Source organism: Chaetomium strumarium, assembly GCF_033439665.1.
Source record: "Chaetomium strumarium strain CBS 333.67 chromosome Unknown B0T15scaffold_2, whole genome shotgun sequence".
NCBI lineage: Eukaryota > Fungi > Ascomycota > Sordariomycetes > Sordariales > Chaetomiaceae > Chaetomium > Chaetomium strumarium.
The window spans coordinates 1,769,150-1,785,170 of record NW_026944430.1 but is presented as its reverse complement, the minus strand read 5'-3'; the positions used below and the strand labels follow the sequence as shown (position 1 = coordinate 1,785,170).

Sequence of the window (16,021 nt, the reverse complement as noted above, 5' to 3'; positions counted from 1 at the left end):
TTACATAGCGAGCATCATCGCTCGTTAGGACCACCCTGCTCAGCTTCTTCTGGACACCATCTTCCCATCATCGTTAATCTTGCTGCATGCATGCGTGTCTCACCGAACTGCGAACCACTACAGGATCATCGCCGAACTCCAGAACTGTTGGTGTTGACACCTCTTATTCCCCCGATCGATCTAGATGTCTCGTAACAGTCAACGAGGTCCCGCTAACCCCTCTTTCGGCAAGCGGGGCTCTCGGCACATGGGCGTTCTCCATCAGTGAAGGTTCTGACACCTCCCCGCCCCGCTAAGGTACAAGTACAATACAGCGTTAGACGAAGAGAACCGCGATAGCTGAAAGAGTGTGAGTTGGCATCGTGTTGGCTCTGTGTGCCCTTGCTGCGCATGGCGCAAGGCATATACTCCCGGAGTCTGCAGTCTTCTAGCAGTAATACACTAATACAGGGCAACGACGGGATGGGTGCCGGAAGCGATGGGGCCGGTGCGTCCGACGGTGAGCGACTCCGGTAGTCTGGAACCTGCAGGACCGACGTTGTTGGAGTGTGGCGAGTAGTGTATTCATTCGTACACTAGCAGGACCGCTACCAACAGCATTTGCGCATCTGCACTCCGCCACAGTTAGGCCCGCCACAGGTTCACCAGGTTCCCGGGTCGATCGCCAACACCGACGGTGAACTGAGGCTGGTGACGTGGCATGCCCGGATGAACTGTCAGTGGCTGCCTCTGAAAAGCTCGCCATCCGAGGAGGCAAACGCGCAACCCACTTGCGCCAGCCTCTATCCTCTGCTCTAGTGTGCGCTGACGACGGCACATGCTGATCAAGGGAGACGACGGGTTGGAGCTTGTTGGGCAGTGTTGGGGCAACTTGATCAGTGAACCTCGAAAAAGATGCGCTTCGGTTCTTCTTGGCCATTGACCCCTGGATCATCGTCCGTGTCCCCGCGAGCCGCCAAGCTCGGCTTCAGAAGGCCCTGTCCCGGTAAAGCAGGGGTTCCGCGAGCGTCATTGGCGGTATGAGCGCAACCTCTTGGAGTCCTCTTCGCGACGTCCATTGGTACGAGATCGCAAGATGGTGTGCAGCAATGCAGCACCCATCGATCCTACCTACTGTGTATGAACTTAGCTACATGGCCTAGGCCGCGCCGGCGTCGCTGTTCATATCAAGGGTCAATCTCAGTGAATTGTTCGCTGGCGTAGCTGAACACCTCCTGCTGTTGGCATGCTGATCTCGGACCGCCTTCAGCTCTCATTGACACAGCTCGATATCGACAGCCAACGGTCGACGGGACCAAGGTCATGTGTCCTTGTTCTGCAACACTGGGACCTTGTTCCAGTCTGCTGCCTTGCATCGACAATCGCAACCCAGTGGCCCAATGCCGCGGGCTTCCAACCGTTAAAATCAACGATCCGGCACCCTGATCTGCATTGTCTCAGCCGGACAGGCCCTTTCTGCCAACTTTGCGTTGTTCACATGCCCAGATGATATGTCCGCCGTCGTGACTCTGGGGCACTCTTGTCTACATCAAGGCCGACCTCTCAAGCTGCGCCCTAGACTAGCAGGTGTCTCACCTGGTAGGGGCGGGACGATATCTTATTAGCAGCCGTCCCACTCCAGGAGTTGGATGGTGCTGCTTACTCGAGCCAGGAAAGGCATGTCAACTCGGAGCCAGGCTGATCCCTCATCCCCTACTTCACGACCCCTTCCCCGCGAATCACAACCTGCTATCCCATTATCTGCGGAGGCCGACGCCCCGTCCCGGTCGTGGCCAGCGATTATCAAGGACCGTCCCGCCCAGTATCCGGCCGGCCTCTCCTGGCAAGATAAGTGCCTCTCATGGAATACTTCGTACCTACCGGTCAATTTCAACTTCCTCCTCATTTTCTCAGCTCTGATTGCATCCATCTCCGAAAAGAATCGTGTCCCGAGTCCTCACCACAACGAGATCCAGTGACCTCGAGCAGATGCGGGGAGAAATTACCCCTGAGGTAGTATGCGGCATTCTCTGACCTATGACATTCCAGATGGCCCTATCCACGGGCATGCATGGCGAACCAAGAGGGGGGTTTCATGCAACGACCCGCCTTGAGCGGCCGTCCTGACTGGTGGGTGATGCTGTCGCCGTCGTGTGATGGCTCACTTCTTGCAGTAGGACGGTTGCAACGAGGATGGGAACCCACAAGCTGTCCCCATCTGAGTGATTCTGTACATACATTAGCTTCCTTTGTGGCTCGCGAGCGATCTGAATCGTTCGACTCGCTCTGCAGCTTGCATGCATGCTCTCCTTCCTGATCTCGAAACTCGACCACTCAGGACTGCAGCGGCTGGTTTCGGCAAAGACGCATCTAGTAAAAGACTTTTCCTGCACATCCCCGCCTGATGTTTTGCATCGTCCTGCTTGTCATGCAATGAGCTCATCTTACTGTAGATGCCAGTAGAGTGACGAAGAGCTGTTGAAGAGTACTTATCCTGTAGCTCTACTCGGCCTGAGGAAGCATTTGGCCCGCAATTGTGTGAATGGGCCGTGGGGAAGTAGGAAGATTCCAACTATAACCTACTACCAGTCAGGTAGCTATCAAACGTCCACGGTGTACTTTGTATCAAGTATCTCCAACATCATGATATCCCTCCTAGGATACACTGCCATATGCCTGCAACAAAACAAGATCCATGGGCTTTTTGCCGTACGTAAGTGCTGCAGTGAGTTACGAGCATACCTACCCTATTGTGCTAGAGTGCCACTACAGACCTGTAGCATATCCTGATCTCATCACTACTAGTAGCCAGCTCAAATACGGGTAGAGGAGGAACAGCACTGCCCAAGTAAGAACCCTAAAACGCCTCCCTAAGATACCACTAACCTGTCACCCGCCGTCCCCAATAGCTTCCTAGACAGGTCCTTGGCCCATCCAGAGCAAGAAATCGAAATGGATAAACAAAGAGGTGGTAGATAAGACGATAAGGGGTGGTATGGTTACAAGGTAGGTGTCGCGGTTCTCCTCCGCCCCCCTATCCTATAGCCCGCGTAGTGGTTCGGTTTCCCTCACCCCACGACTGCCAACAATCTGGGTACCCTCGTGACCGACCGGAGACACGACAGCTCGCGACGTGCTTCAAGATAGAAGAAAACCCCCGAACCCGAACAATCCTCCAGAAAACCGGAGAGCCAGAGTAAACCGCATCATCCATTGGCAAAAGCACGCTCAAGCAGCAGCGGCAAACCTCTTTGCCCTAGCCTCCATCTTGGCCTTCTCCGCCGGATCAACGGCAACGCTCTTGGCCTGGGGCTTGCCGGCGCCCTTTTGCGCATTGGCGTTCCCATTCCCGCCACCACCGCCGCCACCGTGCCTCCTCCCGCGCTGGTTCCTCCCTCCTCCCCGCCGCTGCTGCTGCTGCTGTTGCTGCTGCTGAGTCCTCCCACCACCACCACGATTCTGCCGCTTATTCGCCCTTGCCCCCTCCTCATCCTTGCTACCGCTACCGCTACCGCCGCCTCCGCCGCCCTCTCCCACCTCGGCACCACCACCACCACCACGACCCCGCTTACGAGGCGCCCGATCCGGCAGCGCGCTGTCCAGCGCCGAGACGACGTCGTTGGCCGGGCCGAAGCGGGCCGCGCGCGCCGCCTTCTTGGCCTCCTCCGAGTCCTTGTTGCTGTCGTCGTCGGCGGCAGCCGTCATGCCGAAGCGGGCCGCGCGGGCCGCGCGCTTCTCGGCCTCCGTCTTGGCGTCGGTCGGCGGCAGGTTCTGGGTGAAGAGCGGTTTGGCGGGCTGCTCCGGGCCCGCAGTGGTGGTGGTAGTGGTAGTGGTGGTAGTGGTACCTTCGGCGGGTGTGGAGTTGCTGTTCTTCTCGCCGGCGCTCTTGGTCTCTGTGGTGGTGGTGCTGATGGTGGTGGGGGCAGTGCCGTTGGTATCCGCTTTGCTGGTGGTCGTCGGCTGTGCGGGAGCAGGAGCCGCCGCGGTCACCGCGGGCTTCTCCTCTGTCGGAGGAGCGGCAGCCGCGGGCTTCTTATCTACGGCGGGCTTGGTGGTCGGGACCTCATCGTCCTCATAGTCGATCTCGTCCTCTGCGGCAGGTTGCTTGCTGGAGTCTAGCGACGGAGGGAGATCGAGGTCAGCGGGGAGCTCTCATCATAAACGTTAGGCCGCCGCGAAGCGATCCTTCGAGTCAAGCTACTAGTAGCTTGTACAGTAGCGCACGAATCCGATCGGCCAAGTCCGCGTTCTGTTGGCGTTTATCACCGCAAGAGAAGTCGCGGGCCCATGGAGAGAAAAGTGCGGTCGAACCAATTCCGGCGACAGCGCCTCGCAGAGATGGAATCGGTCGAGGATGAAAGGAAGGCTTACCGGCCTGCGGCTCCGCGGCCTCCGCCGCCTTCTGCTTGTCGTTTTCGCTGAGGCGCGCAATGAGCTCTGCCTTGTTGCCAGTATGAGGAAGCCCCCGTTCGTTGAGCAGCTTCTTCAGCTCGGGGACCTTCATGGAATTGTAGTCCGCCATCTTTCCGCCTATGTCGCGCTGTCGCAGCGCTGGATGAAGGGCGAAAAAAAAAGAAAAGAAAAGAAAAGAAAAATCAACGATTCTGCGCGAATACTGTCTCGTAGAGTATTATAGGGAGGGAATTGAGCGGATAATAGCCCTCGTGGTTATGACTTTTGATGAGCGCGATGTTGGCAAGTCGGATGTCAGGTTTATTCTTTGTGTAGGAGTGAGGTCGCGCAGGAAACGCGTCGTTTGCATCACAGCTCAGCCTGTTTCCGGAAAGTGGGTAGTTGCATAATGATGCTGCTTAGCAAGGGGTGGCTTGTATTGATCTAACACAAGCTTGTTTTCAAGGCACATATGCACCTATTGTGCAACTAGCGCACACACGGCCCGGGATCCCGAGCCCCATCAATGACGATAATATTCAGAGTACATATTAATAATGTAGCTAAGACAATAGGAATGTGAGCTCTATGAATTTTATGAAGCTCTGAGAGTCCGAGTCACTTTCAATGTACTCCGTTTATATCAAGTGAGGAACAAAAGAGACTGACTGTACGCAGCTACTGTTTATATGAATGGGGAAGCTCGTCTAACATGCAATACCAGAACCAGCTCGCAGCGGAATGGATGATCATGACATTCCTGGCCAAGGCTCACAAACAACCAGCTATGCGGTCTAGGTATTAAGTAACAAATCTATCGCTGAGGTGGGTATACTATAGGAAGCAGCAAGTGAAAAAATGAGCCAAAAGTCTAGGGAAATGCTAGATGATAAACTCCGGATCCTAATAAGCCCGCTTGTCCCATCGCCCATCCAAACCATGATACCAGCCGACCGAAACAGTCCCGTTCCGTCACAACTCCTTCCGTTCCCCTTCCCCTTTCCCTTTCCTAACCATGCGATACCCCTCCATCAAACCCAAAGCTCCCAAAATCCCTAATCCAAATGCAAACGACGCCCCTCTTACTAGCCCATCATCAACCCGGGCACCTCTGAGGTAAGCAATCTCATGATCCACTCGGCCTGCTGCACGCTCTTGCACTGGAAGCACCACTTGGTGACCTTCCCGCCGACGGCGCCATTCTTGCGCGCCACCCCAACATTCCCTTCCTCATCTCTCAAATCCTCCCACACGCTACACATCACCCCCTTCGTGCCCAACATACTGAAACTCTTGGAGCCCAGGACCGCATCGAGCAGGATGAGCGGCTTGTTGTTGTTGTCCCCACCGCCGGCGCCGCTCTTCTTAGTCGCGTGCGTGACTATGACGCGCTTCTCCAGCCCGTGGTACAGCGGCAGCTCCTGCCGGACGCCCGGCGGGGGGCGGCTGATGTGCAGCACGCAGTCGCCCTTGTCGAGCCACCGGTTGTTCTGCACGTTGAGATGGCAGCGGATCTCGAGGGGCTGCTCGGGTGAGAAGGGCTTCGCGAAGCCGGAGCTCCACCGGCTGTGGCTCCCTGAGCCGGACAGGGAGACGGAGAAGCTGCGAGGCGGGGTGGATGATCCCGATCCGGAGCCCGAGCCGGAACCCGAACCGGAGCTCGAAGTATACAGGCTGCCGCCGCCGACCGCCGGGGCTGCTGTGGCTGGTCGCTGCCTGTCGAGGGTAGATTCGTCGATGTTGTAGGACGTGTTGTTGCCGCCACCCATCAGGCGCCTGAGGAAGCTGCTCGCCGAGATGGTGGTGGAGATGCTGCCCTGGGAGACGCTGGGGGCTCGGGTGGATGCACGGTAGCTGTTTTTGCGCCCGAACCAGCTCCGCCGACGGCTCGACGTGTCGCCGTCCGCGCTGCCCTCGCCTGGCATGGCCTGCATCTGGCCAAACGATTGTACGCGCGCCTCCTCGCTGAGCTGGATGTACCGCGCGTTGTTCAGGCGACTGATGTGCACCGCCTCGTAGAGGTTCTTGGCCTCGTTCTGTGTTGCCGCACGGAAGCGGAACATGCTAGCCTCGAGCTTCAGCCGTGCTTCCGGGGACGCCGGGCTGCGGACTTCGAGGTCAAGCGCAGTGCTGCGGCGGATCATCACCACCGGAGTCAGGACCAGCACGACAAGTGGCACGATGCTCCCGGCGTCCTTGTTGCTGTTGTCAACCTCCGATGTCCCCGACGACTGCAACGGGTATGCCTGTCGATTGGACCGCTCTTCGTTGAGATGGTGCACCTCCATGCAGCCGGGATGCACTACGATGGACGCGGCCTGTCCATTGTTGATGTCCTTCCACTGGCCCTTCCTGCTGGACCAGTAGGAGACGCACGCCACGAACTTCTGCACCGGCCGCTCGGGCTGCGCATTGCCTTGCTTTGCGGCTGCGACCTGGGAAGCAGAGTTGGACGGTGTGATGCTGTTCTCCGACACGGCCGACGCGGCCGGGGTCACCTCGGGCTCCTTGATGCTGTACCCGGGAATGGTGTCGGGCACCTCATCCTCGTCCAGGTCGTCGCTGGACGGCTGGGACGATTCGGACTCGTCATCGCTTACAGTGGTGGAGCTGTCCGAGGAGACGTCGGATGGATGGTATTCATGCTTCAGTGGCGATGACCGTTGGCGCTTCAGTCGACCCTGGGGACCCACTTCCACGGGAGGCGCGAGTAAGGCAGAGCTCTTCGGACCCAGCGTGCGGTGGATAGGTGGAGGCGGAGCCCCATCCTCACGAAACGGTGTGGTGTTGGGCGGCTGTTTCACGATTTTTGGTATGCCGGACGCAGGCGCCGCCAGAGAAGATGGCTTTCGTTCGTCCTCCGCGGTGTCTTGTGGGCAGCTCTCCGTGGTCGGCGCCCTATCGGGAGGAGGACTAGTGGAAGAAGCAGGTAAAGGATCGCCGTCGCACTGCCGAGAGTAGTATTGCGGCGGCGTCTTAGGTCTCTCGCTGTCGGAGAATTCCAATGTTGAAGCGCCCAGGCTGCGTTCACCGACGGGGACATCCGTCTCTCCCGACTTGGGTGACGCTGGAACTTCCAGCACCATACTGATCGGCCTCTTCCGAGCTGCTGGCGGCATGGGGTGGCTCCCTAAGACGCGCAGCCAGTACTCGATCTGCTCCTCGTTGTTGGTCGATAGCTTGAGGAGCTCGAACCACTCGTTCCCGTTGTGCGAGCCGCGTATCATGGCGATGAGCGAGCAGTCGTCGTCACCCAACCGGGCGGAAATATTCTGCCTGGGGACCGGAGGGAACAGGAGCCATGATCGAGTGCTGTTCCCAAGTTCTCTGATGAGTATGTCTCCCTTGTCGCTAGGGAGCGCCGGGCTATCCCTGTAAATGAGTTCAACTTCGCACCCCAGTCGCTGGCCGCTTGAGTGGACTAAATCAAGGGAGAAGACATCCAATGCGGCGACTTGGCGTGTCCGGTTCATCATGACGCCGTCAAGTGGTAGCAAGTTCCGGAGATCTCGGCAACGAGTGGTGTCTGTATTGTTCGCATCTTCGTCCATCAGGCGAGCCGTCTCTTCCTTGTGCCGCTTACGCGCCTTCTCCTGGAGGGCCACGAAGACTGAAAGCAGATGCTCAGCTTGGTGAGACCCTGTAACTGCCACCGCAGCCTGCGATTCTTTGTTAGCACAGGTCGATTCGGGATGAGGCAGGCAAGGGATGGACTCACCTTGAGGAACTTAACCATCCACTTGACCCTGATCAGCGGCCGCTTCAGAAGAAACGCAACGTCAACCCGCTCGCCGTGCTTCCCGACGACATCGCCGTCCTCGTTCAGCGGGAGTGCATTCAGAAGCGAATCGTCGTCGGCGAAGCGGCCACTTTTCGGCGCGAGGTTGATGATCAGCCCCTGGAAGCCTAGTCGCCAGACGTCCAGGTAGTTGTCATAAACTGGCGAAACATCCTCAAACCAGAAGAGGAGGGCTCCCATATCTGCGAGCGGCACACGCCGATGGAAGTCCCTCAATTTCTCCAGCGCCATTCCCATGTTGATCACGGATTTGGCGGTCGTGTCCGCCTTTGCATCCCTAGCCTCGCTGTTCATGACATCCCTTAACAGCACTGGAATGACGCCGTCAACGAGAGCCTTCAATTCCCGTCCGTAAAAATGCTCATCATCGGCAAACTCGTCTAGCAGATCATCGACCCTGTCTCGGCTCGCTTTGCTGGGCCGGCGGTGAAGGTTGCGCGATGACTTGATGCTCTTCGACCGGCTCGGTGGGATCAGCTGCCCATTGTCCGGCAGCGAGAGCACCGAGACCAGATCTGAGTGCTTTGTGAGACGGCGCTTGAGGGTCGACTTCTGGCTCTTGTGTCTCGAGATCTCTGTGGATTTTGTGAATGCGGTCGTCTGAGTGACGGTTGTTTGGGAGACATCGGACAGTGTCTCTGAATCTATCGCGTTCCCGGATTGTTCCGACACAATAGTGGATAGCTTATGCACTCCCTTAGTCGGCGGTCTCCTTCGGGACTGATCTTGACTCGTGAGATCAGATGAGAGGGTCGAATCATATGTAGACGAGTAGTGGGCGGACGAGTAGTCGGATGAAGCAGGGCCCCTGCTGCGCTCCACAGAAGGGCGTTGGTCGTCAGTGGACTCCCAGTCGTCTTCTTCATGATCGCTTCCCCTGTTGTCGTCGGTCTCGTAGCTAGAGTAGACTGTGGGCGGGAGTTTATGCCCACCAGATTCTCCCCGGAAAGCTTCTTTCAGCAGCTCACGGAACGGCTTCTTACCACCCGACTTTGCCGGAGATGCGGCGACTCTAGTCGCCCGTCTCCTTCTCAACCCCGCCGGTGGAGTGCCAGAGGACTTGACTCCCTTGGGCGTCACATCGCTATCCTCTCGCTGTGAGTCTGTAGTTTCTTGACTTTCCGGCTTCTCAGGCGTGGCGGAGGTAACTGTCTCTCTTGAACGAGACTCGGTTGGCGTCTTGATTGATGATGACCGCTTCTTCGGCGGCGCCCTTATTGATGGCGAGCGCTTCTGGCTCTCCGGTGTTGACTTTACTAGCTCCGGGGTCGGCTCCGCACTGTCCTCTTGCACCTGAGGCGTTGACTCCGAGGTGTGTGCCTCCTTGACGGTAGCTTCTTTAGTAGTGGATTCGACGAACGGGTCAACCGTATCGTTGAGCCACGACTCTATGCTCCGCGGTTTGTTTGCCACGACAGGCTTTGGAGGTTCAGCCATCTCTTGAATGATGTCCTTCGCGCCTGTCACAACTTTCTTGAACACCTTCGGCATCGCTTTGAAGCTCTGGGTCCGTTGTTGCGGTTTCGGCCTCCTGGCGTTGGTTCGCGCATCAGCGCCCAGTGGCAAGTCAAGCTCACTGAATGCCGAATATCCAAACGGGATATCCGCCAGTGACTTGTTCCCTCCGACTGTCGGGGGTATCATCTCGGACTCGTCATCGGAGTTGACTCTTGAAGGGACGGGATGCGTTGCTTCCGACCCGGAATGTCGATCGTCTGGGGGTTCCACGGTCCGTACAATCGGGCTGGGACTACGGCTCCGTCGTCTCGACCGGCGCCGAGAGGGCTTCCTCCTCGTCGGCGTCTCAATCTCCGTCTCGGGCTCCACGAAAACCTCTATCACATCATGCGAAGGAGGCTCCTGTTTCGTGCTTGGCACTCTGCTTCTCGTCTCAACAGACGTCGACCTGGATGAGCCGATGCGGGTAGGTGTCTCTTCAGCAGGCATCTGCCGGCTGGGCCGTACTCGAATGCCATCATCCGGCCGTGGGCTTCCAATGGGGCGGACCCGAATCCCATCGTCTGGCAGCTTGGTATCGATTGGTCGCACTCGGATCCCATCATCCTGCGCCTCCTTCTTTCGCACAGGAGTTATCCGAATGCCGTCGTCGGTGTTAGACTTCGGTTTCCTTGACTTCACAGGCTTGATTCGGATGCCGTCATCAACCGGGGACTTAGGCTTAGGCGGGGCTACAACCACTTCGGGTTCGGACGCTCCCACACTCGTGGCGTCTTCCTCAACGGTCACCGTCGCCCCGGACTTTCTGTGCCGATACTTCTTCACCTTGGGCGGTTCAGGCTCAGGAAGCTCCACTCTCTGGGCCCAGTCCTTGATCTTGCTTTGCACGGAAGGATTCTGGGCCGTGCGTTGCAAGAAGTCCTTCGGTAACGGTTTTGGACTTGCTTCAACCTTTGGTTTTGGTGCGGCTCTGGGTGGGCTCTTCCCATTCCTGCGCTTCATCCAGTTGTCGTCACTGACGATCCTCTTCTTCGGCGCGAGTTTGACAACCGGCGGTTCCTTGGATGCGGCGCTCGGTTTCACTGCACCCGGCTTGGCTGCACCGGGGTTCTCGCGCTCCGTCTCTTCGCCATCCCCGTCGTCGTGGTTCTCCTTGTCCTCGATCTTTTCAGCCTTTGGCTTTTTCTTCTTCGGTTTCTGTCGCATCTTGATGCGTACGCGGTCTTTCTCCGTCACGCTTTCTGGAGGTAGATGAACAGCAACCTCGGTCGGCTCGGTAGCCACATCCTCGGCGTGCGGTATCCCGCCTCCTTGTTGTTTCATCGCCGCCGCGTTCGCCTTCTGCCATGCCTTCACTCGATCCCTCACGCCGCCGGGTTGCTGAAGCCTCCGCACTGCCGCCGCGCGCATCTCCTGCCGCAATTCCTCCCGCACGTTAGCCGCATCCGCCGCCATACTCTTTCGGCGTTGTTTCAGGGCTTCCCGCTGGGCTACGACGCGAGCCGGCGACGGACGGCCGAGGAAGAAGTCGTTTAGCAAGCTCGGTTCCGGCTTCTTCTTGTTGGACGAGCCTGAGCCGGAAGCTGCGGGGGCGCTCTTCGGTGTCGCGCGTGCTTGAGCCGAAGCTCGTGTGTTTGTTGGCGTCGCCGGCCCATTTCCGTGTTTGGCAGCGAGAGTGCGCCGTGGTGTTTCGGGGTCGGCGGGGTGTGGTTCGTCTTCCTTGGCGGGTGACATGGTTCTAGAGGACAAGGACAGAGGGCAGGTTAGCAACTTGCATTATTCAAGCCCGGCAATGTAATGAAGAGATGTGGTATGACGTGAACTTAGAAGCCCTCCTGTCGGGTTATTGACGAAGCATCCACCCGTTGTGACGGCAAGGAGCCTCCAATTAGGTGCTGCATGCCAGTTTGGGTTGGGACCAGGGGGTAAATCAACAAGTGTGTATCCAGGGTAACGGGACGATCGGTCGGGACCAACCTACCCCGCTCACCGAGGTGAGCCGCATGCCGACGATCTGCAGTCGAGATCACATCCGTCCGCTCCCCAGGCGGTTCAGCAGACGGCAGGGGGAACACGGCTAAATGAGGCTGATCATGAGCGCTTGGAATTGATAAATTGAGGATGACGGTGTGCAGAGGAAAGAGGTTGCGGCACTGTGGCCATCAAACTCGAACGTCAAATGGGCTGGTCGATTTACGGATTGCTGCAGAAAGACTCTGGATCGAAGCTCCGGACTGGGGGTACTCCGTGACCTGGAAGCACCCTCCAAGTCGTGCAACAATGATGAGAGCAACACCAAAAGAATTGTCGAGAGGAAATGACTGTTGAAACGTTGGCTCGAGGAGCGGGATTCCAAAACCTGCGCCGCCTTTTTCGTGTCGGAGACGGTCAAGCGAAAGCTGTCGAACAGCGCTGACGCTTCCTCCGTCGGACGCAGCGCCGCAAGCTACGCGCTGTGCCAATGACGATGAACAATGGGTGGCAGCTTGCAAGGTAAACACTCGAGGTAAGAGTGACCTGCCCCGCCCACACCTCACCTTTGCAGCAACTTGCTTCCAGTTTCCTTGGCCTGCAGCTCTGGACAGGGCTGCCATACCAAATCCGTGGCTTTCTTCGGTGGCGGGAGGCTGGGAGCATGGGCTGCACACCTCAGGCTCCCGTCCTCCCCGCCAGCTGCGCAAATCATCGGGTGCAATTGAGACCTTCGAAGGCCATCCGTGCACATTCGCGCAGCCCGCCCTTTGCCGGCTTGAGTTGCAATTGCTTCCGTGTGAGACCTTGTGGACAGCAACCTAGAACCTGCTCATGACTAGGGCAGAGTATCTCGAAGCAGCTCTCACCGCATCAAGCTCTTTGCAGTCTCTCTCCTCACGGGCGGGCCAGAACCTTGACAGCGTGGCCGTGACATCATCTCAACCTTGAGCGGTCTGGTGGAGATCCTGGAGAGGTTGCACCGGGCCGGACAAAAGCCCTTGTCTGCCGCGGCAGGGTCCACTTGAGGCCGAGCAGATACTGTGCAACGGAGTACGCCGCGTCCGACGGGAAGCCTTGCAGACCATAGGAGAACGTATATTTCCACTTACATAGGTAGAATGTCTACTAAACTGAAAAGACACCTGAAGAGGGCTGAAGAGGGAACAGCTGTCGATGGTATCTGGTTCCGTGTACACCTTGATCAGCGGCGCCGGATCCGAGTGCGGTGGTACAATACATTCAGGTTGGCGTTCACAGAAGTCGATTACAATGTAAGCATGAACAAAGGGAATCATGACTCGCTGACGGCAGAAACTCAAACAGCTGGAAATTACGGGGAAAGCAAGCGCCGTTATCTGAGACGCGATCGTCTGACATACTCCTCATCGTACCCTACAAATGGTCATTGCCGACATTATCCACCCAAACATGCATCTAGGCTAAGTGTACCACAAACGCCCGTCCACGATCCTGCTCGCTTTCATGTCGCTTCATATGTTCCGTCGTCAACCACTCATTTCGTGTTCTCCCCTTATCGTCCCATCACCGGAGAGCATCGTTCTCACGCAACGCTTTCCGCGTCATCGCGCCTGTCCCGATGTCTCCTGGCGCCAGCACCGCCTCTCTTCTTCCTCTTATCCTCTGCATAGTCAACCACCGATGTGCCCGTAACGGAAGACGCCGCGACGGAGCCCGTCGGGATATGGTGCGAATGCTGGTACACCTTGGTGCCGACATCAGTGGAGCCGGCGTCGCTCTCCGCCCAGCCACCCGGCACGCGCGACTCGCGATCGCTTGCTGCGGCCGCGCTCCGGTGTCGCGAGCGCGAGCGGGCGCGGCGCCGGTGCTCGTCCGCCGCCGACTTCTCCGAGTAAGTGTTGGTCGAGGCACTGACGACGCTCTCGTCGGCCGGCACCTCGTCGATGCGCCGCAGCGCCATGGCCTCGTCGGCCCCCCGGATGAAGCTAAAGTCGCGCTTGATGTTGGAGGAGGCGGAGGCAGAGGCAGAGGCGGCTGCGCGACCCTTCTCCTGCAGGCGGCGCGCCTCGGCCCGGAGGCGCTCGTTCTCACGGACTGCGTTCTTGTCGGCGGTCGAGTACACCTTGCGGATGCCGCCACCCTTGCCGTCCTTCTTGGTGGGCGTGCTGGTGGGCGTGCGCTGGCGGTTTTCGAGAAGTTCGGAGGTGACCTCGCTGTCGGCACCGCCCGCGTGGCTGGGGCTCATGGTCGACCAGCTCGGGTTGGTCGAGCCGTCCCAAGTGGAGGCATCCGACTCGCGATTGATGCCCCCGACGCGGGCGGGCTTCTCGTGACGGTAGTTGCGGAGCTGCTCCTGTGCCTGGGCTTCGGCTTCCTCGTCGATGATGCCATCCTCCCCGACCTTGCGCCGCGATTTCTTTTTCGCCTCCTTCTCGCGTGCCTTCTCCTCGCGCCGGCGCTCCTTTTCGCGCTCCTTCTGTTCCCGTTTCTTGCGACGCTTCTCACGGCCAGAGAAGTCGGAGACGCCACCGGTAATACCCGTGATGCCTGTCGTAGCGCTCACGACCGTGGTCAGGTCGTCTCCCGTGGTAGTTGTGCCGTCGTCCACGTCCTTGTAGACACTTCCGCCGCCGAGAATAGTGCTGGGAGTGGCATCCGAGTAGATGGTGCCGTTGGGACCCTTGCGCCGGAGTACCGTGGATTTGTAGTCATCCCAATCACCCTTCTTGAAGTAGAAACCGCCATTCTTAGCCCAGAAAAAGAACCAAATGCCACCTATGACGAAGCCCGCACCCAAGAGGCCGAAGATTGCAAAGACAGCATTGTTGTTGATTTCCTGCGGACGGAGGGCGCCTTTGGACGGATCATTTTCTGCTGGGGTCGCATCTCGGGCCAGGAGAATCGAGCGAACAGCAAGCGGGCCCAGCGACGCGGCATCGGACCGGGCGCGCAGTAGCTTGCTGATGATCGCAGGCATGGTGGCCTGGGGAGTTTACCGCTTCAAGTGTCCCTGTAGAATGTCTGCCGGTGCTCGCGCTTGGCTGGTTCTTGCTGGTCAACCAGCCAATCGAGACGGAAAGATTGTTGATGCAGTTGCCGTGGGTTGGAAAGAGGCTCAATTCAACACGAGACAAAATAGAGCCCTACGGGCGAATGTGGATTCAGACGCTTGTTATAAAGTTGGATATCTGTTGGCTGGTTGGTAGAATGACGGAGAAGACCAGTTGCAGCAGGATGGTGTTGTGGTCAAGACTGGTTCACCCAGAAACCGGGAGGTTGGGGCCCAGGGTCGGGAGGCTGGGCCGCCAACAGAGACCAGCAACAGGCGACTGCGGTACCTTAGCCAAAACTTCAAACTCAGCCTTGGGATTGATTAGACAACCATGTACATTCAATTATGCTCTCGTCGGCCCTCCTACACTTGTCACTAATAACGTTCGCTATTTCTGCAATCCTTCGTACACAGAGGTTGACGTCCATAAACAAACCTCGCTGCCTAGCAACGCCAGGGCAACCTCTCATCCAATGAATTCGCGGCGCGGGGCGGAAGTCCACCTTGCCCCGCTTCGCGGTCACGGTCTCCACACGGATCTCCGTTCGCTCCGAGACCCATTTCCACGTCCAGGCTCTACTGTGTAGGAAACCGCCGAAGATCAGCTGGGGATCTTGCATTGCCGTGCTCGGCATGTCAGAAATCAATTGACCACCAGAAACGACCTCAGACTATGAATCCTATCAATCTAGCTATTCGGGACATCCGCATTGTAATGCTAATGAAATGCCATACTACTTCCGTCACCGTGCATTTGGGGCTTGGAGTGGTGAAGAAGCTCGGTTGAGTAATAAGGAGAACGGGGCAGGGCCATCATCACATAGGACGCTCTTTGGGTGTGCACTGTGCAGACCGATTGTTCGCAGAAGAAGCCCGCCAATTCTCTCATTCTGCCACCTCCCGTCTTTTGCCATACATACCCCGCTACCGGATAGTTCCAAGCGCACCTCAGAGCAGCAGCCTCAAGTCTGGCCAGGCAGAAGATAGCCAGCACAAATGATCCGGGCAGCGCCTCGCTCCTGTACTGTGCCTACGCAACGGTCATACCCATACGCCCTCGCCTAGCCGCCTAGGTCTCAGTCTGTTGTTCTCAGAGCAATCCACGTGTGTGTCCGCCAGAGGAAAAGAGAAAAAAGAAAATTAAAATCCCAACTCTCGTATGACGTTGCTAAGGTCCGCCGCGGCCATCCCCTTCCCAGTAACCTTGTCGGTTAATTCTCGAATTCACTTCACACCGTCTATGCCTTGTGGGGGAAGAACCCCCAGCTCTTGGATGGTGGTGTGCATGGCGGAGCGACACTCACGGGAAATCTCACGAGAGAGAATCATGAGAACCCGGTCCCGCTGCTGCAGCTCGTGCTCTTCCTCTTCCTGCTGCAGTTGTCTGC

At 57.8% G+C, this 16,021-nt stretch overlaps 3 protein-coding genes across 3 annotated transcripts; all 3 read right to left on the bottom strand.

Moving 5' to 3' along the window:
* Positions 1-3,207: 3,207 nt before the first annotated feature.
* On the bottom strand, positions 3,208-4,501 carry B0T15DRAFT_490839 (uncharacterized protein; the record flags this gene model as incomplete). Its single annotated transcript, XM_062866726.1, has 2 exons — positions 3,208-4,094; positions 4,351-4,501. 2 exons carry the CDS (start codon positions 4,499-4,501, stop codon positions 3,208-3,210), a joined length of 1,038 nt encoding a protein of 345 aa, XP_062724029.1.
* A 942-nt stretch (positions 4,502-5,443) lies between these two features.
* On the bottom strand, positions 5,444-11,576 carry B0T15DRAFT_102725 (uncharacterized protein). Its single transcript, XM_062861386.1, has 2 exons — positions 8,090-11,576; positions 5,444-8,030 (listed from the first exon to the last, which is right to left on the bottom strand). Exons 1-2 carry the CDS (start codon positions 11,360-11,362, stop codon positions 5,457-5,459), a joined length of 5,847 nt encoding a protein of 1,948 aa, XP_062724028.1. The 5' UTR covers positions 11,363-11,576; the 3' UTR covers positions 5,444-5,456.
* A 1,454-nt stretch (positions 11,577-13,030) lies between these two features.
* On the bottom strand, positions 13,031-14,748 carry B0T15DRAFT_102711 (uncharacterized protein). Its single transcript, XM_062861385.1, has one exon. The coding sequence runs from the start codon at positions 14,556-14,558 to the stop codon at positions 13,164-13,166; it is 1,395 nt and encodes a 464-aa protein (XP_062724027.1). The 5' UTR covers positions 14,559-14,748; the 3' UTR covers positions 13,031-13,163.
* Between the last annotated feature and the right edge of the window lie 1,273 nt (positions 14,749-16,021).

Bases quoted from the DNA above. Each gene is read 5' to 3' on its own strand.
- B0T15DRAFT_102725 (XM_062861386.1), bottom strand. From the start codon at position 11,362: ATGTCACCCGCCAAGGAAGACGAACCACACCCCGCCGACCCCGAAACA. The intron at 8,031-8,089 runs GTGAGTCCATCC...AAAGAATCGCAG, and splicing joins GGATGGTTAAGTTCCTCAAG to GCTGCGGTGGCAGTTACAGG.
- B0T15DRAFT_102711 (XM_062861385.1), bottom strand. From the start codon at position 14,558: ATGCCTGCGATCATCAGCAAGCTACTGCGCGCCCGGTCCGATGCCGCG.